At 42.8% G+C, this 26958-nt stretch overlaps 1 protein-coding gene across 1 annotated transcript; it reads right to left on the bottom strand.

Moving 5' to 3' along the window:
* Positions 1–1358: 1358 nt before the first annotated feature.
* RND3 (Rho family GTPase 3) lies at positions 1359–26616 on the bottom strand. The gene is made up of 5 exons (XM_040441372.1): positions 26395–26616; positions 25866–25953; positions 6180–6289; positions 4148–4282; positions 1359–2398 (listed from the first exon to the last, which is right to left on the bottom strand). Exons 1-5 carry the CDS (start codon positions 26542–26544, stop codon positions 2147–2149), a joined length of 735 nt encoding a protein of 244 aa, XP_040297306.1. The 5' UTR covers positions 26545–26616; the 3' UTR covers positions 1359–2146.
* Positions 26617–26958: the final 342 nt, after the last annotated feature.

Genomic DNA, 26958 nt, shown 5'->3' with positions numbered 1-26958 from the left:
TGATCAATGTTTTCATCCTCCCAATGCAGTGACCAGAAGTGGCCAGGAGGTAGGGTCCTCATGTTCTGTGTTTTGGGCTTTCTACACCGATTGTTTCCCACCCACTCTCCTCTAGGTGACAGCTCTAGTGTCCAATCAAGAAATTTTCAATGTAGAGAGCCCAGGGGACCGAACATCAACAGAACACTTCCTGGGAACTTGTGTTCACTGCGCCAGGAAGAATGCACACATCAATTACTTGGTCATGCAACCATCTCTTCAGGCATGTCTGTGCCAGGCTTTCCTACCGAAATAGTGCTGCTAGCAGTTGAGTCCTCAAACTTGCTGACGGCACTATATATGCATAGATGACCATCAGACATACCTGGGGTGACTCCTTTTGTATCTTTCGCTCTCTGAAGAACCCAACAGACCTGTGCATTATATGGACAAACCAATGACTTGAATGGGCACCAATGTAATACCTCATTATTCCTGTGGTGGCACTGCAGGGCAAACGAGTACTTACTGCCAGGTTAACTCCTCCCACAGAATACAGATGATCAATGAGTTTTGACCTCATGATCAACTTATTATCAGAGGACCTTTCTAAAAAATAATTGGACAACTAGAAATGGATTTACCTTAATGAAACCTTTATTACATAAAGGAAAAACGTAATAAATACAGCAGAGACATTTACAAATCAAACATACAAAGTGACAGACATTGAAAAATAAAATAAAAAATAACGCTGTCCAGTTTTAAGACCGTTATAACTTATCTTGGTTGTTGCGATACCTAAATACAGAGTAAGCACTTGCTAGCTATTGTGTTGTAATACTGCCCAAAGCACGTAGTTGCATTACTGAAAGCCTACTGCAGTGTTTAATATTGGAACCTAGTGGAGGAGGACAGGAGTAGGATCCATCATTGGACATTCCAGGCCTAACCTCTGGGAAAATGTCTGGAATGTCGGGTTTTCTCGTGCTGTTGTACAGATGTGACACAGTGCTTGTCTACACATGAAACAAGAGTGTTTTATGGTCATAACACAGATTTGGTCGCTTCAAAAAATGAAGCCATTAATGGAGAAAATGCTTGCACTCAACAAGCAACAGTCGGCAAGATATGTACTAGCTGAAATTTTTGTTTATGTGACCAGACATCCCCCAGGAAAAGCTTTGAAGACTAAATTCTAACAAGGCCATCTCTATATTTTCATCTGCATCCCGAACAGCTGAAGGGACTTAAGTCTAACCCTTTCCTTAGCAGAATGCTCAAACATCATGGCTGACAAGAATCTAATGAAAGCTTCTGGGATATATGCAATAGTAGATATATTTTCCTATGTAAACATGTAACATTTTTGGGGAAAAAATAAAAACAGATCATAGTCAATGATGTCAGAAGCTGACTGCTAACGTGTTAACTTCCAAAGACCTTTTGGAGCCCGTGATACTTCAAGTCACCGACCCTCTAACAGAACATCTTATGCATCCTCAAACTTCATTTTTACAGAATGGAACTGATGCGTTTCATTGCCTGGTTCATTCCCAGTTTAAATAACAGCTATTCATATCTTTTTTTTTTTTAAAGGAAAAAAAAACAACTATGACTTTAAAAAGCTAGGTCATAAAAAAGTACCATGAACTATCTAGGCCTATATTAGCTGTGCAAGAAGATTATAGAATTTTGGGGAAAAAAAAACTTTCTGAACACCCCAATCAATCCTTGCTGCATTGGTCTACAGGTCCTCTTGCGAAGAACTCTTAGAAATGGTGGATCAAAAGGATCATTCTTCAAGAGTGCAAACGGCGGCACTACAGTCAACGCGAGTACTTTGAGAACTTTAGAACTTTTTGGCTATAGATACAGGGAACTGAACTTTGAGACGGAGGTTCTTTTTTTTTTCTAGGAGATGAAGACAATTTTCTCTTCCACCATCAACATCTTTTAATCGCTTCCATATTTTTGTGTGAAACTTCTTTCCAAAAGTTTCCAACTTTCTTCCTCTGCGCGGTCAACATGCTGCATCCTTAAGTACCAAATAGAATTTGAAAAAAATCCTTAACAGCTCTGGTTTACCAACAGAATCTAACACTTTGGCAGTGACCTTCATCGAGCATTCAACCAAATCCTCATTTCACTCCATCACTAAGACCCCTCACATTATACTGCAACTCTTGGCTTTGTCCTTTCTCAAGTCCGTGGAAACGGCGGTCAGTTCCGGTCTGCTAGGCATGTGTGAAATTCTTTTTGTGGTTCTCTGTGTTTTATTCCTTTTGAGATTTTTGTTAGATTTATTTACACATGCCAGGGTTGCGACATGGAAAATGTCCCTTACGCTGTTCTCAGACTGTAGGGCTGAACATTCTATATAAGTGGCTGCTCCAATTTGCTTGGCCATATTAGCACCCTGTGAAGATAAAGAAAACAACAAGTTAGGAAACAGGACTACCAAATATTTGCCAAAACAATGAGGGACTCAAAATGTTGGCTACTGGAACCATTTAGCCACCAATCAACCTTACTGTAGCTACTTAAAAAACATAATTATAAAACTTTTTGTATTGAGAGGGTCATAAATCGGGAGATCTAGGAAAAGCTAGAGCAATTGACTGTCTAAATTACCAGCTTTGAGCAATTTTGGAAAATCTGTCCATGATTGGGTTCCTCCTGTACTGGCGTTGCATAGCAAGTCCAAAGATGGCCATATGTCTATCTGAAAGTCACTATACTTCTAGCTAACATACGTTCAGTAGAAGACAGAGCAAACTGAATAACACATGACTGCAGTACCATATCTCATCATACACAGGGTTTGTTTAAAGCTTTGTATTGGAGCCGTAAGCACAAAACGCCATTTATGTTCTCAAAAATGTCTTGGTTAAAATTTTCTGATACATACGCTAGGGTACTAAGGAGGTTGTCAAAGTGTACATACCCCTTTAAAGACCATGGAAATTATTAGGGCTCACATCCATTAGTCATTTTTTGGCATAAACGGAGCCTTAAGAAGTCAATTTGTGCAAAGCCGCCAAAATTTGACACTTTTTGCATTGTTCTTGCCAAAAAATTGAAAAACTGGCTTTGTTTTATGGAGAGGAGTGTGTGGCTTAAAACTTTTAGACCTTTAGCCCTATGCCTTATTAGAAATTTTATTTTCTAACCCTGGGACAGTTCAAAAGTTGTCAAATTTATTGAGGGGTGCAAAATAATTTTGGCACAGTTCAGTACAGCAGCGTTTTCCTATCTGGTATGGAGATCCGTCAGAGCATCTCGAAACCGTAGGAAAACGCTTCAGTTTTGACCCTATTCACTGTCTATGGGGAAAACGGAACGGAGTGGACCAGAATGCATTCCGTTCCTTTTTTTTTTTGTACGTTATGGGATACTGAGCAAGATGGATCCATGAAACACAATGTAGGTCAACGGTGCAGGATCCGTTTTTTCGTCTTGTTCATTTGGGAGATAATACAACCGGATCCGTTCTGAACAGAGGCAGATGGTTTTATTATAAACAGGATGCGTTTTTTGCTGATCCCCTGACGGATCCAGCAAAAACGCAGATGTGAAAGAAGCCTTAGACATCTGTAATTTCATTATTGTGACGTCATGAAATTATGACATCACCACGCACCAAAGGTGAGGAAAAAAAAATTGTACTTATCTAGGTGTCCTTCAGTAATGTGTATACGAACACTAATAAAGGTTTTCTAACTCAAGGATGACAAGGAATACGCAGTGACGCTTAGCCATAGATGGTACTTATGTAACTCGCTAGTTATATAACATTCACATGAGCAGAAGCCTTGTTCCCGAGTCACATTCCAGGAGGCCTCCCTGAATTGTACATAGCCCGAGAATTCAGCCAGATGATAATTGCACAGCATAAGACCTTCATCAGGCCTGACTTATGTGAAGGCCTGACGGATTTAGATAGCATATTGTGATAAATCTTAACGACTATGCACAGAAGTCGGAAAGCATGTAATTAGTGGAGATTGCATTATCTATAATAAGCCATCTCGTGGGAACAGGGAAACCAGGCGTAGACAAAATAAGTCTAAAATCTAAAACCACGAGAAATTCATATATAAAAACTAAATAAATAAAAAAAGATTTAATAAATGATTTCATGGCGGGAGTTTTGTAGAAAACGTACCTGATCGTAAGAGACCGGTGTCTGTCTGTGATTGGACAGTTCCACCAGCGTCGTGAGGTCTGTACGCAGATCAGATTTACATCCAACCAGCAGCATTTTGGTGTTGGGACAAAATTCCTGAATTTCACCTTTCCACTACAAGAGGGACATATTGAAAAATGAACATAAATTCCCATGTAAATGCGCATGCAGGCAATTCAAGTACATAAATAATAATTATATATAAAAACTTCAAATAATAAAATTTTCTATGGTCATCATACTATTAAAGGCAACGAGTTTCTTTGGGGCAATCATTTTAGTATTTCCTTAAAAGTTTTCGCCCTTTAGTCTCTAGCCTACTCAGGATAGATCATCAATATCTGATTGGTGGGGGCCCAACGACCGGCACACCTGCCATCGGCCATGTGGCCTATGTGCAGCTTAGTTCTATTCAAGTGAATGGGCCTGGGATGCAATACCAAGCACGGCCACTATACGATATATGGCACTGTGCTCGGTACGGCTACTTTCACACTTGCGTTGTTGTTTTCCGGTATTGAGGATCTCAATACCGGAAAACAAAACATTTCTGTTTAGTCCTCATGCATTCTGAATGGAAAGAGATCCGTTCAGGATGCATCAGGATGTCTTCTATTCTGGCAGCATTCCGTTTTGTAATCGGACACAAAACCGCTGCAAGCCGCGTCCAGTTATCGAAACGGAACAAAACGTATCAGTCACTAAAAACGATGACGGATACTTTTTTTTAGGATCGTTTTTTTTTTTTTTTGGTTTTGATTTCACACAACCACATCCTAACGGAACGGATGCATCCTGGTGTGCAAATTCAAAACGGATCCGTTTAATTCCGGTATTGAAATCCTCTGCCGGATCTCAATGCTGGAATTAACAACGCAAGTGTGAAAGTAGCCTAAACTGTGATAAACAAGTCTAGCCTAAGATAAAAAAGAAAAAATCATATAAGGGCAGACTAGATAGACCAGGTGGTCTTTTTCTGCTGTCAAATCTTCTAAGGTAACTTCTAGCAAAATGCAGTTACATAAACTGCAACGTAAAGAAACAGGAATGACATGATCTGAACCATGCATGCCAGGACAATGACAAGCTGAAGAACACGTGAACACAAGGAACCACAGAGTACGTCAAGTGCAGAACACGCTGTCAAAGAAATGACTTCATATCCGTGGGACTCCAAGACATGACATGGCTAACAAAGCATGACCAGGTGCCTATTTCATAACCGATGCTGCAGTCATGGGAGAGCCCTTAAAAGGGGTTGTATTGGAAAAACATGGCTGTATTTTTTCAGAAATTGTGCCACAGGTTGTCTCTGGCATTGCAGCCCAATTCCATTGAAGTGGGAGTTCCCCTTGTGGTACAGTTTTTGGAAGGAAGCATCCCCTGTACAAAAAATGATCATGGTCTTTAAATGAACCTAACAATGCACGGGTGTTAATTTCTTCTTCTTTTTTTTTTTTTTTGTAACTTTTTTTTCTCACCGTGTATCATGAAGCATGAAAAATTAGGCAATCCCCATTTTCCACGCCTGATGCCCACAGGCGTTCATGAGGAGTTTTGTTTGCCTTTCCAGATTCATGGAGAACAATTATAGGATGTTCTACAAAGAGTGGGAGCATACGGAAAAAAATAAAAATAAAATGGCAACTTGCCCCTTCCCACCAAAAAAACCTTTTCGGGAAGGGCTATTCAAGAAGCATGGCGATAGCCATACAGATGGTGCTACTATTTGTCTTGTGTCTGCTGGCTTCTTCCAAGTGGATGAGATATTTAGTAAGCGTTTATATGATGGATGCTTTAAAGACTGAACACAAATTAGTGGATACAAGAATTCACCCGCCGGCTCTTATTCATCAAGTGAAAAAAAAAAAAAATAAAATAATCACTTGAATTTGACACGCATTATTTACTGCATGAAAATGGACAATTATGGAATCTAAAAATGATGACTTGCAAATGAGCGTTCTCTCACTGCTTACAGACCACATGCTCTGCAAAAAGGCACTCTTACCTTCTTAAGAACGCTATCGAGTGTCTCGGGGCGGCTGATGTCAAAACATATTAAGACAGCATCGGAATCTGGATACGAGAGTGGACGGACATTGTCATAATAAGGAGAACCTGAGAAGAGGAAGAATATTCGTGTTATGATAACAGTAGGCAAGGTGAAAAACTTCTTCGATAAGCTAAAAAAAAAAATTGCCTTTTTTCTTAATCAGGATTTTCTAGTATTTTGATATTGTTGGCCCATCAATACCAGATGGTGGGGGGTCAGCTCTTGGGGAGTAGCTCCAGCACTGGATCTATAAAGCTTCCATTCCCTTGAATGGGAGCAGCTCTGCAGTAACCAGCTCTATCCACTACGTAAGGGCTCATGCACACAAACGTATTTTTTGCCTGCATCCGATCCACTTTTTTGGCAGGTTGGATGTGGACCCATTCACTTCAACATCCATATGTCCATTCCGTGGCATCTTCAAAAATGTACATGTCTTATTCTTGCCCGCTTTGCAGACATGGATAGGACTGTTCTATTATGGGCCGAACATTCCATTCCGCAAAATGTTGGGAATGCACACGGCCGATTTCCGTGCTTTGCAGGACCGCAAAAACGGCTATAGCCATGTGCATGAGCCCTAATGGAAAGAGTTATTTAGTTCTGGAGCCAGAACTACTCCTGAACAGCTCATCAATGAGAGCGTGCGGTGTCAGACTCCCTCCAATCTGATATTGATGACCTATCCTGAAGCCACAAAACACTAGACAACCCCATTCAAAGGGGTGGTCTCAAGATATAAACGTATAACCTATCCACAGCATAAGAAATAAGTGTCTGATTGGTAGGGATCTGACCACTAGGACCCCATGATCATGAAGGTCCTGTATACCCCCATATAAAGCGCAGTGGTTGAGCATGCATGCTGCTGCTCCATTCCTTGCTATGGGACTGCCAAAGAGAAGAATGGTACAGCCATGGGTTATCTCTGGCAGTCCCAAAGAGATGATTGGAGAGGCAGCACACATGACTGGCCACCAATGCAATCGTACCGATGCTTCTTGTTTCTGTTTATTTGATGTTGCAAAAACGACGTTCCTCCCCAAATGCAAGTGCCCATGCCTTCTGGAGACTGCAGTTATCTCTCCTCCCATGTTTCACTCTAAGCCAGCCCAGTGCCCCTACGTCACAGACTTTGATCCTTGAAATCCAACGCCAGGCTCGCGTCACGGACTCTCCTCCGTGAACTGCCGGGCCAGCCGCGAGCTGGGACCGGATTTTAAGGAGCAGAGTCCGTGACGTAAGGGCACTTGCCTGGCTTAAAGTGAAACATGGTAGGACATATAATTGCAGTCTCAGGAGGTCATGGGCACTTGAATGATCTGTCTTAAGTAGGTGACAGACTACCTTAATATGGCGGGACACAGGAGCTCAATTCTCAATAAATAATTATTTTTAATTTTTGTTGATACCAACAAAGGTGAGGCCATATTCTGGGGTACGATTCCTGCACATTTTATGCCCACCAAAATTTTCAGATGCTGAGTATTTTTCGAAAATTTTGGAAGGTAAAATTAAAAAAAAAAAAAAAAATTTAAAAAAAATAAAAAAAAAATATATATATATATATAGTAAAAATTTAGCCAGACGTCAGCTTGTTCGTTAACTTGACAAGCAATATGAGTGGGTTTGAGTTCTCTGAGGATCATGTAATGGAAGAAGCACAAGTACATGTAAGCCAGCCGTCTGCCCTTGAAATACTACTTTGTGTAGTCAGATGCAAAACACACACGAAGCCGCTTGTAGAGAGAAGATCCTGGTGATCTCACCCCGGAACATTCTTCACATGTTTACTTTGTTCTGTTTCACATTACATTAAAACAAGTGACGGCAGAAGATTGTTTCTGGATCTGTAACAATTATTTTAAAAACTGTGATACACAATGTTCTTGGCACATGAACTCTATAAACTGCCCTCCAACACACACACACACACACTTAATATTACACAGTGTTTGGTGCTTAGTGAGGAATTTTACATATAAAAGGCTTGGACATTGCAGTTCTCCAGCTGTTGTGAAATAACCGTCTCATCACGCTCTTCCACCAATGTCATGTTCTTAGAATTAAACTTTTGCATGCCTCATTTATTTAGCTAGACGTTCTGTAAGAGCCATGCTATTGAATGAGATACCCTGGCCATGATCTCATTCAGGCTGCAGGGATTTGCTAAGTGTAGACACATGGTTCAAATCGTTGTGTAGACCAACAGTGGTCTTCAACCTGTGGCTTTCCAGCTGTGACCAAACATGCTGGAGGTTGCAGTTTGAAGAACCATGTGTGGAACCATTGCCTTTGAAGAATACAAACCAAAACTATGCAAGTTCTAATAATTCATTTTTCTCCCAATTCAGGTTTCACAACTCAACGGTCAAAGACCCTATCCTGTTGGGTAGGTGTCCTGCAGCAGAACAGGCTTCATAAAGCAGAAAGTTCATTTAGAATAAATAGTATCAAAGGGAAATAATTGTATATTAATAAAAACTATGTAAAAAAACAAACAAAAAAAACATGGCAGCAAAGTGGGTTTATGGTCGGCACAGTTTATTTCTAGCACCTAGACCATGGCTTCCAATCCAACCAGCATGTACATGGAGGTTGTATGTTCTTCCCATGATTGTGAAAGACTTATGGTATATAGGTACTGTAATTTGCTCACACTACAACATACTAACATCATAAAGGGGTTGTTCTATTAGGGCATATGGGCTGAACAGAGAACCCAAAAAATGGCTTGCAATCTGTAGAATTTGGCTCCACTATGGGTGCCATGTAGTCCCACATTTCTCCTGCAGTGACCAAAGTAGGAATGAGAAGTTTTTATTTCTGGATCCATGTCAATCAGCTGATCACCAGCAAGTTTTGCTTAGGGGTAAGATTGCCTAGAGATCAGGGGCATGGGCCCTGGTGCAAGGGTTCAGCTTGGGGCCCCCTTCCCTCAGTGCTTTGTGTCAAGAGGCAGGGAGGAACTTGGTCTTCATGTTGCATGAGGCAAAAATTTAAATGACAACCCCACCCAACGCTAAATTCTCGACCTAACCCCTTCCCTCCAGCCAGAGGTGCAACTTGACCAGCATGCACTTTCCATAATACCGGTGTCTTCTTATGTGGCACAAGGGTCTTTGGGCCTCCTCAGGCTTCTGGGCCCAGTAGCAACTGCTACCTCTGCACCCCCTATAGCTACGCCCCTGCTAGAGATGGAGCACAATGATCCAAAAATTTTCAGGCAAAGTGTTGCTTCAAGCCACAAGGCCCAATTTTTGCTTACTTCCAGACCCACGGTACATACAGATGTAGCAAGCGCCAACATCAGTGGGTTAATGCATTTTCCCCCGACAGTCTACTTTAAGCTTTGCCCATTGTTAAACTAAGTCAGTGTGATAAGCTTGGAATTACTTTAACGCTTGCTAGATCTGAAGTTAGACACTAACGGAGAATAATCGAAAGTGATGATGGAACATGCTGGATCTCATCTAAGAGTCTCCGACGTAATGGTTGTCATATGAACTAACCTGGATAGCGCACTTATGGCCGCCCGATTTGGCCATGTGAAAAGGCAGTGAAATCTCATACTCTATTTACTGGTAATCAACTTAATCCCAGCTTACACTTCAAAGTGAGCCATGCGAAACGGCTGCTCACCTTGTAGGCATTACGCAACACGCTCATCCTCGAAACATGATGTGATTCAACTGTGAAGGAAAATAAATGCCATGTGTGATTTTCTCAAACCTCGCCCATAGGCAGCTACTCCTAGCTCACATACCTGCCCTGTGAAATCACCGCAGCTTCATCCAATACACCATATATGTCCATAAACTGCACCCAAGACACCGGTGGCATAAACCAGTCTATTTGTCACGCTGATGTCTAAGCATTCACAGAGCTCTTAAATTCCTTTTATGACATTGGTTGAAAAGTCTGCAGGTTATACATGTACTCAAAGGTTTTATAAGGAAGGATATGGGACCCCCTCCCTGACTTGTGGTGCTTCTCAAGAGAGTAATTACGGAAGGACAGCGGGATTACGAGTTCCTCTTTCCTAGCTACAGTCAATGGAGATTTATTTTTATTACTTGTAAAATTAAAATTCTTGCTTTAGGTTTCATCATTTAATGGTTACATTAATACATAATAACGCACATGTGTCAACTTTCCTCATTTTGAGACTGGCCGGGAACATTTACTGGGTCTTTGAAAAAGTTTTCAATTTTGTAAATATAAAACTTAATCTCAAATTCATGTCATCATTAAAGGGATACTCCGGTTGTAACAACTCATCCCCCATCCACAGGATAGGTCTCATCAGTGAAGGCTAACCTCCGGCACTCCAGCTGTGGTGAAACTACAACTCCCAGCATGCTCTATTCATTTCTATGGAGTTCTGAGAACAGCCTAGAAAGTGTACATCTTGGGAGTCGTAGTTTTACCACAGCTGAAGTGCCGGAGGTTAGCCATCACAGGGATAGGAGATCACCATTAGATGAGCGGATCCCCACTGTATATGAGAACGGGGACCCCCTGAAATGAATGGAGTAGCAGGTTGTACATGCGCATGCTTGACCTGCAACTCCATTTATCTTGGGTGTCCCCGTTCTCGTGATCAGTGGAGCTCCATATACCATATCACTTCAAAAAGCAAAGGAACAATGAGTCTTGATACAACACAGGGAGGTCTGTATGCGTGTGGCTCCCAGTTCACCCCCCACCGAGTCCAGAGACTTGAATGGGCTGAGATGCAGTACCAGTCACAGCCACTAGCTTAGATGTCGCTGTCTCGGGTACTACTATGGACGAGCTGCCGCCCTCAGCTCTTTGTTATGCTGATTGATGGTGGTCTAAGTCGGTTACCCCCATGATCATAACCAAAAGCAATGACTAGATGTTCCAGGATTTTAGGGCTACACCGGACAGATGCCCCGTGCACAGAGCTCAGCTACATAGCGCATCATCGCTCTTCTGACTGCAGGAGGAAGGAGAATTATATTCACATAATAGTTACACTCTAAATCAAAATATTTATGGAAATCTGTGTTAAAAATATAGCTGAGAATTCTGTAAATCGATACTATTCCAATGGAATAAAAATGTTCTCAAGAACCGACATAAAACAAGATGAATAAAGTCCTAACCTGCAACCTATAGTTATACCGCCTGACCGCCCTTGGTTGCATTCTTTGGTAGGAGGAGATATCCATAATATATACTGTATCTACCAAGTGTGAATCTAGAGCAGCATCAAGGCTCCCCATGTGTATAGCAGAGCCCTCTAGAGACCAGAATCTCATTTTTCAACATTCGCTGTTCATATTCTCTACTAGCACGTACGACTAATGTGACTGGTGATAGGACCCTGAAGAATCCCTGCTTGCACCCTGTAGGAATGGCAGCCTTAGGCGAGGAAAGATTTGCGGCCCATCAATCATCCTGACTGAGCGATTATCTTGCAAGGCCTGAATTTTATTAAGAAACGGGGCGGCTGTTAAAGCCACTGGCAAGAAAAAGGAAGGCGCGTTGAACAGAAAAAAACAACAAAACAAAAAATGATATGAAATTATGCAACAAAAAGAAAATTATGTGCATATAAGGGACTCCTAAATTTGACTTAAAATAGGGTCATTAAAAAATAAAAAAAGTTATAAATAAATAAAAAACACTGAAAAGACTACCGTCACTTCAGTAGCTCTTTGGGGGGGGGGGGGGGGGTCCCTCATCCAGGACCAGTACCAATAAGCCAGGCAAGAGAAAAGCCATAAAAAGCAACTCTGTATATGGAAGACCCCACACATCCTTGTATTTCCCTGACAGTCAATGGATTTCAATGGGCACCATGTAATGCTTCAATTAACCTCTGGAGGCGCTGCAGGGAAACTGAACACTGACAGGTTTCCCTCAGAGATTATAGCTGATCGCTATGAAAGCAGCAGCGGGATACCCTGTGATCAGCTTATTTTCGGGGGCATCTAACAAAAACAACCCCTTTACTATATATGAGTGTGCAGCCATTCACACGCCTCCATAGTATACGAGACATCACCGCTGAAGGGATTCAGTTGCAGCAGTGGCATGGTGCAGCTGGGGGGGGGAAAAACAGACCGAGCGCGAAACGGCAGGGGAGAAAAATGGTGAACATTACTTATTTTATCACACTCGCAATTACGGCTGGAGTTTAATTTAACTCGGAAAATCCCTTTAATTCATTTTCAGTTCAGGGTCACACAATCCCTTTAAAGGGTAAGTCCAAACGTGGGGGGGAGAGGGGGGTTTACACAACAGATCTCGGTGCAAAACTTTGCCTGTGTTGCATGCAGATTTCGCTGTGGGATTTTAGAAAAAAATCCAAAAGAATGAGCATGCTGAAAATAGGAAAATCTGCACATGTGCACAGTATGTTCACGAGATCTGCAGATTTACCTTCGCATGCGAAATCAGCCCTGATGTTAACATTTCTACTGACCACAAGAACAGCTTTCGAGAACCGGCTGCTGCTGGTTTCTAAGGAAAAAATAAATAAATCAGTATTGCCTAATAATTGCTTGAAAAAAAAAAACAGGAACATGACTTCCATGTTTGCACAGAAGCGGATCCATCCAATTGGCAGATTTCCAGAGACAGTAAAAAAATAAAATAAAAATAAAATACTCTACAGCAGTTTAAAAATATTGGTGAAGACACGTAAAAGAGTTTACAGGACACATTTAGAGATCCCACTACACGGCCAGGCCGCTGAGACCACCCAGCCATAGTAATGCCTGTCACATATTTATGATGTGTGGAAATTTAGAGGGGTATTTCCATCTTTTTGGCATACTGCTAGCATCTAAGTATCTCCCATAACTTTATAATCTGCCCCATTCTGAGTTTACCCTAACCAGCAGAGTTCTCAATCTCCCAGCGGTGCAGCATTCACTTTAACGGGATTGTGCTGCAGTTCCCTTTGAAAAAAAAAAAACCAAAAACCTCTGATTTAGCACTGCTGCCCTTCAGCGTCAGGATCGGTGCATTTCTAATAGGCTGGGTCTCCACTGATCATGAAGTGATGTCATATCCCTACTGATATGCCATCACTTTATAAGATCCGAATACCCTTTCACAGGAGTGTTCCTATGAAATACACTCATCACCACCGATCAGTAGAAGTTCTCCAGGTCACTTGTTCTCCTCACCCCCATGATCTCAGCGAGGAGGAGTTTGTATGTGCCAGCACCCTGCTACTCCATTCATAGTCAACAGGAGCGGTAGAAGAAACAGTTTGGGGCTACAGTATAACCAAAAATAATAATTGTAATCACTGTAGGCAAATTGGGTCCCCCCCACTCCCCATCATTCCAAATAAAGAAATGAAAATGAAAAATATACATAGGAACGATTAAGGTTTTTACTGAAAAAAATAACTGGTCCATATCAGTGGCCTTGTAAGTAAATAAAAATTTATGAATCCTTATTTCACACAGTGCGGTAGAGCGGTTCGTTTTATTTTCTTTTTGCAATTTTTCTTTTTGTTATTATTTCTTTTAAAGCATCAGTAATTCCAATTGGCTGTGCATCTATGATATAAAACAAAAAAAAAAAAAAAAAAAAAAAAAAAAAAAAAAACACACACACGACACAAAAAGTATGAACTTATTAACAGACTGGTACAGATGGGATGAGAACCCTGGCCACGAGAGCATGCAATCTACAAAGGAAGAGGGATGGAGACAGTAGGGGAGGGTAGAAGCTGCTCATCTGGCTGTGGGGGCAGCAGGATCACTGCTGGTGGAAGGCTTTCCTGAAGAGGTGGGTTTTCAGGTTGTTTTTGAAGGTTTGGATGATGGGGGTGATTCTGATGTACCGGGACAGAGAGAGAATGGGGGATGCACAGGATAAATCTTGTAGACAATTGTGCAAAGAAAGACAAGAGGAGAGCAAAGGAAGAGGTCATGTGAGGATCGGAGATTACGCGTGGGGCTGGTCTCCATAGACTGCAAAGGCAATAAAATAAAAACACTACAAATTTGAGGCAGCGATTATTTTTTCTAAAGAAAATCAGTTCAGGTTTATTCTTTTTGGCTTCTTTGAAATAAAGACACCCCCGTCCCCCCCCCTCCCAATCACTGTTGCACTAAAACATGGATGTCAATGTACGCAGTGCATCAATAGCAGCTGCTGTGCTGATGTGCGAGTTGAAAAGAACCCAGCACGATCCTGCAGCAGGGGTCCCCGAGATCTCAGAGCAGGGATCAAACTGCTACCTCGTAGAAACTACACAGCGACATGGCTTTTTAACTAGCTGAAGGTCTACAGCTCATTCACGAGCAGTTCCAATTGCAGTTATTTCTTCAAAGCTTCCATTATGTATATCTTCCATCTGCCATGCAATGTCTCTACTTGAAATAAAGAAAATCCAAAATGGAGGCATTTGCATCAGTGGCTTGGGCAAATGTGGGCGGTCATTTGGATTCCCTTCCATAATAATTCAAGGAGATATGGAGGAATGACTACACTCAGGACAGAGATATGTAGAAAAGAGAAGGAGGAGGAGGTAGGTCAGGGTTGGAAGGTGCTTGTGTATACTTACATCCAGGGTAGGCGATTAAAAGGCACTTCCATTATCTCTAAAGGCTGCCTATAGTTTCAATTTCCTGTTTCCTAAATTATAATAGGAAGGACAGCTCTGGAGCACACACACTTCTGCTCCAACAAATGAAACACTGTGCAGAATAGAATATGCACAATAATGAGCTCCCTCTAGTGGTTTCTGCTTGCAACCTGCATGTTATATTTAAAATTTATACAGAGATTTTAAGCTGTGAAGCAGGAAAACTGTGCTCTGACCGCTATCAAGATATATTGCAACGTCCCTCCGATTCAAGATAAAAAACAAAACAAAAAAAGTCACATTAACTGGGGAACAAAACAAAACACCTGGTGCCATCTTTTTCATCTTTCAGCTCCAGATTATTCGATTCCCGGATTCCTCTTCTGTCATCCAAGGCGGTTGCACTGCTCCCCTGACTACCGTTGTAGTCCAAGACACTCCCTGGTGGTCCTGTCCTGCCCTTGGATTGGCCAGCAGTGCTCACATGAGCAGTGCGGCCCAATCCAAGGAGAGCAGGAAGTGTCTTGGACTACCAAATGCACAGTGTCCACCAGGTAGTCTGAGAATCGGTGGAAGAAGAGGAGCCCGGGAATTAAGGGTTCTGAAAAGAGATGAAAGGAAGGTCACCAGGTAAGTGTTTTCTTAGTTCCCAGTGAATTTTTTTATTTTTTGTGAACTGGAGGGTCGCTTTAAGAAAATAAATCAGCAGCTTTCCGAGGAGAACATTCACTTTAAGGATATTCCTGAGATTTTTATTAATTATAACAGCTAAAGTATGTTAAGACAAACTTCTCCATCACTTCTAGAAGGTTTGAGACCCTCCAGACTGATATTTGTGTAGGAGATCCCTGAATTCCATCAGGTTCTACTATAAAAGGAAGCTCTGAGAACCCTGGCAAACATCACAGTCTTCTTAGAAGACTTAAAACTTCTATGCCCCGCATTCCTGCCGCTATAAATTCAATGCACATGTTCCTATAGAAGACATTGTTATTGGCTTACGTGGGAACGGCCCTTGGATTGCAGCCATTGTGTAAGAGGATCTTTGGAAGTGGAATTTTTGGGTAATGTCCCCCCTGTTTGGTTAATATCAGTAACAGGCAGGAGCGTGAGGCTTTGATGTAGAAGGGCAGATTCTCCCGATTGAGGTGGCTGGAGATAGGGACACTGAGAAGCTCCAGTTTCCACGCGGCGAGGACGAGAAACGTATCTCCACTCGCAGGATCCGACATCTGTCTTCTCTCCAGCCTCATGGAATATCTTCGCTAATCTTCAACGCTTGAGAGACGGGTCATTATAGAGAGTCAAAATACCGTATAGTACTACCCTTCCCATCATCTCTGCACTCAACATGGAAGTCTCCAATGAAATCACTGGTGCAGAAGGGCAACATAATGACAGACATTCATGGAAATCTCACTCTTCGGTGATGTAACCAAGTAATCATGGGGCCCCCATAGAAAAACTTGGAACAGGGCCCTGCTCCATGAAAGGATTTTGATTATTCTGGGTATCTATGGTCTCCCAGTGATCTACTTTAATTTTACTGCTTCCCCGTTCCATCCATAGAAGTATTAAGGCAGATCCCAATTTTTGGGGGCCCACCAGCAAAATAAATGTGCCCATTCAAACTCTGTGTGGGGTTAAAAAAAAAAAAAAAAAAAAAAATTCAACAACATTTTGTTTAAGGGTATGTAGCAGAAATACATGCAGGAAAACCCGATGTGTATTTGCTGTGGAATCCATGGCATAAAGCTGTGAATTTGCATTTACAACGGCTGCAGGTCCTCAGGCAGAATAGCTCCATTCGTATGGTTACCCGAGACGGTTTGCAAGCAGATTTGAAATTCACGTGGAAAAAAAAATCAAAAAAATCCATGGCTGCATGAACTGCAGTGTGAATTCCTCTTGCATACAGTGGGGCATGATTCTGCAAGAAATATATCTGCTGAAATCCACACAAAGATAATATTGTGCGACATCCCCTAAGGCTGGGGCTACACAGTGACATCCCCTAAGGCTGGGGCTACACAGTGACATCCCCTAAGGCTGGGGCTACACAGCACGACAGCAAGTCTGTGCCACTAAATGCAGTTGTCGGCACCTTACCGCTGCGCAACTATTTTAGAGGTGTGAAAAGTTGCATGCGACTTGCATTGCAGTCAATGATGGCAGAGTCACATGTGATTTGCAAACAAAAAATCAACGGTGTTGAATTATTTGCAGCCGTTGTGTTCCAGGCACAGCATTTTGCCTCGCGGCCCCCTGTGATGATCATTAGAGGCGATGTTGCAATGCAACCTGATCTTCAGGTCCCCAGATACATGTCACCATGTAGCCCCAGCCTTAGTGCTCCCAGCTGCCTCATCGTGGTTTCTACTACAAATGCAGTGCAGGATCCATCACCAATAATGCTTGAGGGATCTAATGGGGTCCGCTGGGTCCAGTCGAGGTGACTGTCATTTTGTCGTTCTCAAAACGAGACAGAATTTATGATGGAGGTGGAACATCCAACAAAGAGGTGGACACATTGCCACAGAGATTAATAAATACACCAAACAATAATAAATAAATAAATAAATACTATGCAGTGCCAACATTCAGAGAAGGATTACCCGACAAATGATAGATCGATATATGGTCATCATAAAGAGGTTTAAGACGAACCACATTTTGGAGATCATCTTCCCGAGAAGAGGTTGCGAGATACTTGCCCGGGCCACACAAACTCTAGGGCTTATTTAAGAGTCAGGAAGCGATTTGTCTGGAATTTCACATAAACAATCCCACAGAACACACATCCTATACTGCTGATGAACATTAGCAAACCCCCCTCCTGACTGAGGCCCATAACATGTCCTAGCAGGGGTAGGTTGCACAATCGAGACCTGGAAGTCATCCAGATATACCGGGAGCCTAACATTTTTTGGCAGATCTTTTTAATCATTTTCATGCTTTGCTCAAAACTTCCATCCTGGACACAAAAGGAGCTTGAGCACAAGAGGGAGATAGCAAACATTTTTAATTAAAACGTAATATCCTTCCACATATAAATTGCAGCAGATTGGAAAAGTACAAAGCCTTCGCTAACTCTCCGCACAGGAATTGGAAGACGAATAATCAAATGTTTACTAAGCCCTTGAAGAAGAAGGGTTTAAGAACCCGTCTCTCAAACAACTGGGAAAAACACATGTCTGGGATCCGGCTTTTCACACAGATTGTGTTGGGTCTGGATGCAAAGGTTTCACACAAGGTCCAAGACTCTAATAAGGACCTAACCAAGTGGGGAAATAACAGTAAAAGGCTTCCTAAGGTGATCCTGTAGCTACATAGTTAACCTAGGACACTCCAAGCTAATGGTTTGTGGAACAAAAAAAAGTGAACCACTTGAGATGCCATTTTGTACCTACAGTTGTTGTCAATCCCCTTCCCCCACACAACAGTAAAGGTGAATGAACCAATGACCCCGTCTAGGAGACGTTTGCACCTAAATCAGGGCACAGAAAACAATTCAACGACATTGCAAATCAGATTAGTTATGGGAACAATTCACCTTTGAGTATGTCATACATGGAGAGAAAAAAAGACAATGCAGCAGCACCCATACATACATTCATGTCATACATACATTTTAAGCCAGTCGCTGGAGGAAACTGAAGCTCTGGTGACCCTGACCTCATATGACAAGTCTGAGCCAATCAGCAGCCTAACATATGATGATGACAGAGGAGGACCGACCCTCAGGCAGGAATTAGTAGCATTATAATCGCACCAGGTGCCAACTCCAGAGGTCATCGATGGAAAGGAACGGAATGTTCTCTATGTCAGCTTCAGATGAGGAACCATTATGGGTTCCTCACCATCTTCGTAAGGAACTTCAAGTTGTAGAGCCTTTTGGCACTATCAAATTGTGTCCAGTGACCATCACGAGCATTCATTTACTAGACCAGAGAAGGAAAAACCAGTTAGGGCGCCAATATTATTGCAACTAGGATATATGGCAATGAAACAAAATATCGTGAAAGGAAGACTGTCTTTGTTGTGATTGGACGCTATGGGCAACAAAGTCAGTTTTATAAATCTCCCCCAGAATGTTTCAGATAAACTCCCCATCCCCAAAAGGCATCTAGGGTTCATTGAGGAGCACCACAGCCAAAAGCATACATACAGACCAAGAAGACTAGATTTAGTGGTCGCAGTGCTATTTTTTCTTGGACCTGAGCACCTTGGTCAAAGCGGACATTTGCCTTTTGCACATTGCACCTTCTGTGTGAGGTATCTGGTTTCAATATCACAGGGATTAAGGATAATATGGCACAGATTATGCACAAAGATGTCCGAAATATTTGCAGCAATGCTGAGCAAATGACTTTACATTTGTATATCCACACGGACGCTTGATAAGAAGCTAGAAAATTGTGTAGATTGCTAGGAGACAGGACAATAAAATGGATTTGCTTCAAGTCTCGGTACTAGGTCATAATAGGCCACAGAGGAGATGTGGATATACAGCAATGCCTGTGCGTTGCTGGCTATTGTTCAGTGAATCCATCACTAGGACCAAAATGGATTAATGTTCTGTTCCTCAGGGGTGGAGCTTATCAGTAGGCTTGACCAAATAGTGATACATTTTGAAGGGCACCCACCGCCAGAAATAAATCCTTCAGGTTAGGGCATAATAATAGTTGCAATAATTATAAGTGGCAGGTTTCATCTCAGAAACTCCTCAGCTATTGGGTGGTGCTGGGGGGCTCCACCAAAGCAAGATTCTCTGCTTTACGGTCAATGCGACAATCAGTGCCGTTTTCCATCTGTCTTTAGTTAGTTCATTTGTATATACATTGAGTTAGCTGGAATTTTCCATACCTCTTTAATAGGTATTCACAAAGTGCCATAGAAAATACACATAAAGGAAAATTCCTGCTGGTGGGGGTTGGGTGATAGCAATAGGCTACACATTAAAGAGAACTTGTCAGCTCGCCTGGAAATATATTTGCATTCCCCCTTACAATTATATCAGGACACCTTTTCTTAGAACTCAGCATGGTGCTGTTCCTCTGTTATTCCTCCTGAAAGTGCATGAGTAAATACAAGAGTTGGATGGAAGGGCGCAGCATTAACCAGCTGATAATTTATTCATACATTTCCAGGAGGAATAACAGAGGAATATCTTTAAAAATAAAAATAAAAAACACAAGAGAAGATGCTCTAGACTCCACACTATGAAAATTTCATATTTTTCCACTGGCATATGTAACCACAGAAATGGGTACAATAATATTAAGCAGCAGTGGCGGTATATTTTTGTTTTTTATTATACTCCTCTCCGAATTTCATATCCTTGCCAAGTAAGTGCGGTATCAGCTGCTGATAATGATGTGCCTGATGCAGACATGTAAACTTTCTTGCTCAGGCCTTGGCACCGGCACCAGGGCAGATGCTGCATCTTCCAACTACAGAAATGCAATGAATTTATAAAGACTACAGTGGTACGAATGCATCTACCGGGAACTGGACTTCAGGACAAGGCGACCCCTGCTCGTCATGACCTGACCCCACTGACAGGCGGAATTCTGTAATACAGCTACTGCATTTTCTCGGAAGGAATACCGCGCAGTTTGATCAGCACTTCACAAGGCATACAAGCAAAGGACGGATAGTGGTACTGTGCATCGAGACCAAGAGGAGCCACAAAAAAATTCCCCGGATGCATGAAATCTGTGGCGAATCCACACGTGTGATCCTGCTGGTTTCAACTTGGGGAAGGCAGGATTTTAAAAAGCAGATAAATTTCCGCGTGGAAACATTCTGCAAATGGATAAGATTTTTAAAGATTATTTAAAGGGGTTGTCCACTTCAGACAGTCCCTGCTTACATGGAATCTCACTGCTGTGACCCCTCATTGATCAACTAGAACTTGTGGAGAAACCCCAAATCACCTGTTCAGTTTCCCTACAGCGCCATCTCTGGGGAAATGAAGCATTACACAGTTCTCATTCAAATCAATAGGCTGCCCATGAAATGACTGGACGAGTTAGGTCCTCCAGAGACAAACACACTATTTAAAGGGGTTGTTCATCTTCTAGGGGGCTTTTGGAAAACACCCCCTAAACCTGCAGAGGGAAGCATATGTACCTGCTCCCTGCTGCTGGCTCCTGGCCAGTGTTCCCTGTAAGCTGCGCAGCTTCCTTTATGCCTCCGCTCAGGACCTCTGCAGGCCCGCTCACCGCCGCAGCCCGGACTTCATGTAATGGTGTATGCCTGTTCCCTACTCTGGGGAAGCCCACCCTGTCAATGCACACAATTTTCACTGTGTGCATTGCTGTAGTGGGTGACCCTAGAACTTGGAACAGGCACCCACCATACTGCCCACAGAGCTCTTAACGTCCTGACATTATCCAGTGTCAGGACGTTTCTGTGCGGCGCTCCAAGCTGGCCTTGCCTCCTTCCTCATGTGCTGCTTCTAATGGAAGAGGAGAACATGTGCAGCGTGGCAAAAGAGGGGAAAAGAGGAGGGGGCGGCATCTACTTAGACCTAGCCCCCCAGCCAAAGTGTTGAAGTGCCGTCCGAGATCCCCAAGGGCTAAGCCAAGTAATTGTAAGTTTTCATGTGGAATATGTTTATGTTATACACATATAGCCTACACTGTGCCACACAATATACAGTATACTGCTACACTGTGTAGGGGTTATACTGTATATTGTACAGCATGGCACAGGGGTTATATTGTCCGGCATGGTGTAACCTCCATACATTTGCTGTACAGTATAATCCCTGTATCATGCTGCATAATATACATTATAATTCCTGTACCATGCCCAGTATAATCCCTATACCAGGCTGTATAATATACAGTATAATCCCTGTACCATGCTGTATAATATACATTATAATCCCTGTGCCATGCCGAATATACAGTATAATTCCTGCACCATGCCGAATATACATTATAATTCCTGTACCATGCCCAGTATAATCCCTGTACCAGGCTGTATAATATACATTATAATCCCTGTACCATGCTGTATAATATACATTATAATCCCTGTGCCATGCCCAGTATAATCCCTGTACCAGGCTGTATAATATACAGTATAATCCCTGTGCCATGCCGTACAATATACAGTATAACTATAATTCCTGCACCATGCTGTACAGTATAATCCCTGCACCAGAGGCTACGCTGAGGTTGTCACAGCCCCGCCCATGACAACAGGCTAAGACCTTCCCCTTAACAACAAAAAGAAAATCCATTAAAATAGAGAAATGAAGGATGAAACGGTTTAATATTCTGTTTTATACAGTCAGCTAAACCTACACTTTTGGGTGGAAAATGCTTTAGAAAAAAAAAAAAAAAAAGGAAATGGTGCCAAGAGAAAACGCTTCACATGTGGTTTAGTAAATTCTAGACAAGATGCTCCAAATTAAAAGAAAACAAAACTCATCCGGGAGAGTTTAACTTCCAAGTATGTGGCCTGATCAATGCCATACTTGTATAATTGTTAACACAATTCTTCGCGGAAAGATGAATGCACAATAACCACATGAGAAGCTCTCCTCTAGAAGGTCTAGGACCCTGACCAAGCGAGACCAAGACTAAGGACACCAAGCTATACGGGCACTCGCTGCTGCAGTACCAAGTGGGCATGCTCCATCCAGGACCTGCATCGTCACTATACTACAGCATGACCAGTGTAGTGTATATATTGATGATAGGTACCGAAAAATGGCGTCCAACCTCCATGCCGATGTAAAAATCTCTTAGGAAGGACGGACAGGACACTTTTGTATCCGTGCTTTTAATTGTAATGGTCAAATTCTAAATACAGCGAGACACCTTGAGGGTATGTTCACACGTGGCAGATACGCTGTGGATTTTCCACTGTGGAACAGCAGACGGAAAATCCACAGTATATAACAGTACAAGCAAAGTGGATGAGATTTTTCCAAATTTCATCCACGAGGACTTTCATGGAGATTCAACGGAAATGATGCTGCAGGAAATTTGAACGTGTGAACGTACCCTCACTCAGGAAAGTCTTACAATAATCTTTAAATTTCGCACGACCAGATGCAGAAGATCAAGAATCAAAATTCAACTTGGCCAATCCTTCTTCCACCTCCAACATCATTTGTTGGATGAAGTGTCCGAAGGCCCCCATTAGATAGACAGAATTGGCATGGTTGATTGACCATAATCTAGTATTTATAGGGGCCTTTAGCAAAAAGGTTCTAGTAACAGATTTTTTTGTTTTTGTTTTAGGTTATAGAAATCAGAAGAACATAGACAAAATATCAGGACAACGAGTTGAGAGAAGCCACAAGTCAGAACATGAGGGATTTTCCCATTTCCTCCCCCATCCTCCTTTGCCTGGGATCAGCTTTCCGGAGCCTGGACTGAAGCTCAGGATCTTCCCCACCCTTTGTCCCCTGAGATCAGCTTACAAGGACTGCACATGAAACCAGGATGTCCTTGAGGCTGCAGGACATAGACCCCCTCCCTCTACCCTACAGTGTGCCTGGCAGGTCATCAAAGGTCACCCCCATTTGTCATCATCTTTCGTCTTGTGACCATCTACATTTTGCTAGGAAGAGAGTCCTCCAGGAATGTTCACACACTCTGCAAAGTGAATACATTTATATATTCTGATCTCCATGATGATCAGATTTTCAAACAAGACTAAAGTATTCCAGAATATTCATGTACAGGAGAGTTTCTTAGGGAATTCAAAGGGACAGATGCCAGCGTATCAGATATACTGCATTAACAGACAAAGAGGTAAATTCATAAATCCTTAAAGGAATGTTCCACCTTGCATGTTACAATAAATTTCTTCTATGATGACTGACATGAGCCCGAGTTCCCCAACCCTCCCGGGTCAAGCCCTTTCTCACAAGTAATGGGCTTTATAACCAAATCTGTCCATAAAGGGTTAAAATTAAAGCATGCAGTCAGAAGATGTGGGAATATCTACTCAACCCTAAAATTGAATTGCAAGCATCAAGTCACACTCTACCAGCATATCTCCAACCTCCCAGTCAGCAGACCAGAAGCCTGAAATCTCTGGAATGTCAACTATTTGCATAGGAGCCACTACATTCCTCCTACCTACAGCAGCTTGTACGGAACAAACATATGGGGGGAGGGGGCTTAAAATGGAGACCACTGGGGTAAACAATGTGGAAGATTGTTTATGGAGGCCTTATCAGAGGTTGATTGATTAGTATCAACTACACGCAAATCCAGCCAAGCATATACAATATATCTACCAGACAGTGTGGTCCAGTGGCCTACTGGAAGATCTTGGTGGGTCTGAATGCTAGAAGAAGACCTCAAAGAGCCTTATCACCTACATCTATGCTTTGATCCCATGGATTAGAAGCGCTCATTATCTCTTCCAATATCCCAACCATGTCAGAAAGTCTCCATAGGTTCTACACTTTTCTCATGGAAGTGGGCAGACGTGTGTGTATGGTGGACATTGCTCACATCCAGGGATGGTTGGGTGAAGGCCTCATTGACTATCTGTATTAGACATCTGCCCGTACATGGCTGGATTGAGCAATATTTGCACACAATGTCAGACACATCTGCTGTCCCAATGACTCTACATCTGCCAGATCCAGCAGATGTTGATCGGAACTGGAGACCCTCTTTAAACCAATAGATGCCATTGACAGCTGGTGCGACCATAAAAATTGCAGCATGTGTGGGCAACCTTAAAGAAACGGAGAAAGCGCACACGTACACACACATGGCTTGTTACGGGTTTCCTCAGCGCACTCCTCGATACTCTATTTGAGGGACTAAGCACTTCCCTATCTATTCCGGTCTCCATTGTACGGCACCTTCCTGTTCCAACGCCGAGATAGGCTCCATTTATCTTCCTTTAGAAGAAAGCACGCAGGAATCTATTTACGCTGCTTAAAGGACAGCAATAAATCATTGGGCTGGATATCAAATAGAGATCGCAACTGTGACTACCGCACAATGGAGGGAGACAAAAATCTATAAAAATCCACAGCACAGCAACATCTACCCCCCAATTAGGACACGTCAGATGTAAAGCCCCCAAGATTCTGCAGCGCTGCTCAGCGGAACGTAAAAAAATAAGACCGCCCTGATAACTTTATGATACCGCAGCGGACATGATGAATGGCTATGACAATGGTCATTAGTCTGATGTGTCCGGCAGCACAGGCTCAGCTGCCACCCATTTTAAGACGGGCTGAAGGAGCTGCTCAGACACCTATATAATCAAATTACAGGCCCATTATACCTCAATGTCACCTTTATAAAGATCAGCTAGGCTGCACCGGGGAAAACTTTAATCATACAAATGCGTTATACAGTACAGCCGATCTCAGTGAGGCCCGGCCGTCAGGAGACCCCACATGCCACCCTCCTGTTACTCCCTGGCGTGATGACAGAAATGAGGCATGCATTTGATACGTGCCATGGAACAGTCGGGCATATTACAAATCACTGAAGTATGCAATATTACAGCAGGTCTATAGGGGCTCCCGTCAGATCTTATGCAACGGCTGGTGGTGACCTCACGCAGCGATTTCGCCTAACAGACCAACGCATTGACGCAAAGCTAGAACGGCATTTTGGTAAAAACGTCCGCCTGGCAATGCAGAACGAAGAACGGAGCGGTGCGACTCCTAGGAGGAGGTTGTCCCCAGTGGAGTTGCGACTTTAATGAGGCGACCCTAGCAAAGGGGAGGCTATTCCGTCATCGCCGAAGCCAAGGAACCCTGCAGGGCATGGTCAGGCAATCACTCAGGAGACTCCTGTAGGACCTCGAGTTGGGTCTTGAGGTCCATATCAATGCTTAACGTATCAACAACCCCCCCCCCCCCCCTTCCCCCCACCAACTCCTGAAACATATGGTCTGATACAACAGGGTGGGCGTCTAGGACTCCCCCTGAACTGGACAATGATATGAAACCAAGTTGTCCTCCACCCACCACCACACCGGTTCTACAGCAACCACCATGAAACCCAAGGAACGTTACATAAAGACACACGTTAAATAAATTAAGGCTTTCTTACCAGACGTATCCCATAGGCTCAGTTCTATCCTCTGGGTGTCGATTTCAAAACTGGCCGTGTAATTCTCAAATACGGTGGGAACGTAATTCTACGGAGAGACAGAAATCAGGTTATACAGACGACTGCAATGTCACCCCCCCCACCCTACAAACTTAGATCTGTAACTACTCCATACATTGCTGCCTGACGCTACAATGGATTTCCTATAAATAAATTAAATTTAAAAAAAGATACATCGTGCAAATTGACACAAAATTGAAAAGGATTGCAGAAAAGTTAAGCTTGCAATAAAAGCGTCACCTACTGACGCAACCTGCCTCCTCTAACCCGCAGAGCTTGCAATCTAGATGCAATCGCTGCAATAAATAGAAACCTGTAACTAATATTGCAGAGAGTCTGGCGGGAGCTTTGCAGTAATAATATACCCCTGAGAACAGATGGGGGGAGAGAGATTAGCGCTCAGTGGGGGCCTGTTAACCCCTGAGTAGCCAGATAAGCCTTTCAGTGCACCGACGACGCAGGGACTTACCTCTGGAAAGGAATCCTTTGCAAAGACATGCAATAAAGCAGTCTTCCCACACTGGCTGTCTCCCACCACCACAATTTTGCATTTCACATTTTGGTTGGGATCCATCATAGATTTGCTAGACAGTTTCTGGCTGCTTCTTCTCTCCTTCATTGATGTGAACTTATCCCCCTTTTCTTTTTGCAGATACAATAGAAGTTATGCAGAGAAAGGAGCAGCTTGTTCCCAGCAATCCCTTCCAGCTGCTGTGTCCTCCCAGAGCAGAGCTGTAATAACACATCCAATAGAGAGGTGACTGAGCTTTGTTTCACTACTCCTGGCTGGTTTTATGTGTCCAGCCTCCTGCACTCTCCCTGTGTCAGAGATCCTCCCTTTTTTCATTGTAGGGAGCCTGCTGTACAAGCTTCCCCCTGCTGCCTTGTGTCCAGCGCGCCATCTAGTGGACACTAAGGGAAATACACCATGGCAATCATTTCTCCTGGTTTATGTTCTAGTATAGCTAGAGCTGAATTGCATTGAACTTTACAGCAGTAGGGAAGTGAATAAACCAACATAAGCAGAAATCAA

Source organism: Bufo bufo, chromosome 7 (genome assembly GCF_905171765.1).
Source record: "Bufo bufo chromosome 7, aBufBuf1.1, whole genome shotgun sequence".
NCBI lineage: Eukaryota > Metazoa > Chordata > Amphibia > Anura > Bufonidae > Bufo > Bufo bufo.
The sequence above is the reverse complement of the archived record's forward strand: the minus strand, read 5'-3'. Positions and strand labels throughout refer to the sequence as shown.

Bases quoted from the DNA above. Each gene is read 5' to 3' on its own strand.
- RND3 (XM_040441372.1), bottom strand. From the start codon at position 26,544: ATGAAGGAGAGAAGAAGCAGCCAGAAACTGTCTAGCAAATCTATGATG. The intron at 25,954-26,394 runs GTAAGTCCCTGC...GTCTCTCCGTAG, and splicing joins CAAAGGATTCCTTTCCAGAG to AATTACGTTCCCACCGTATT. The intron at 4,283-6,179 runs GTAAGAGTGCCT...TCCCTCTTGTAG, and splicing joins TCGATAGCGTTCTTAAGAAG to TGGAAAGGTGAAATTCAGGA.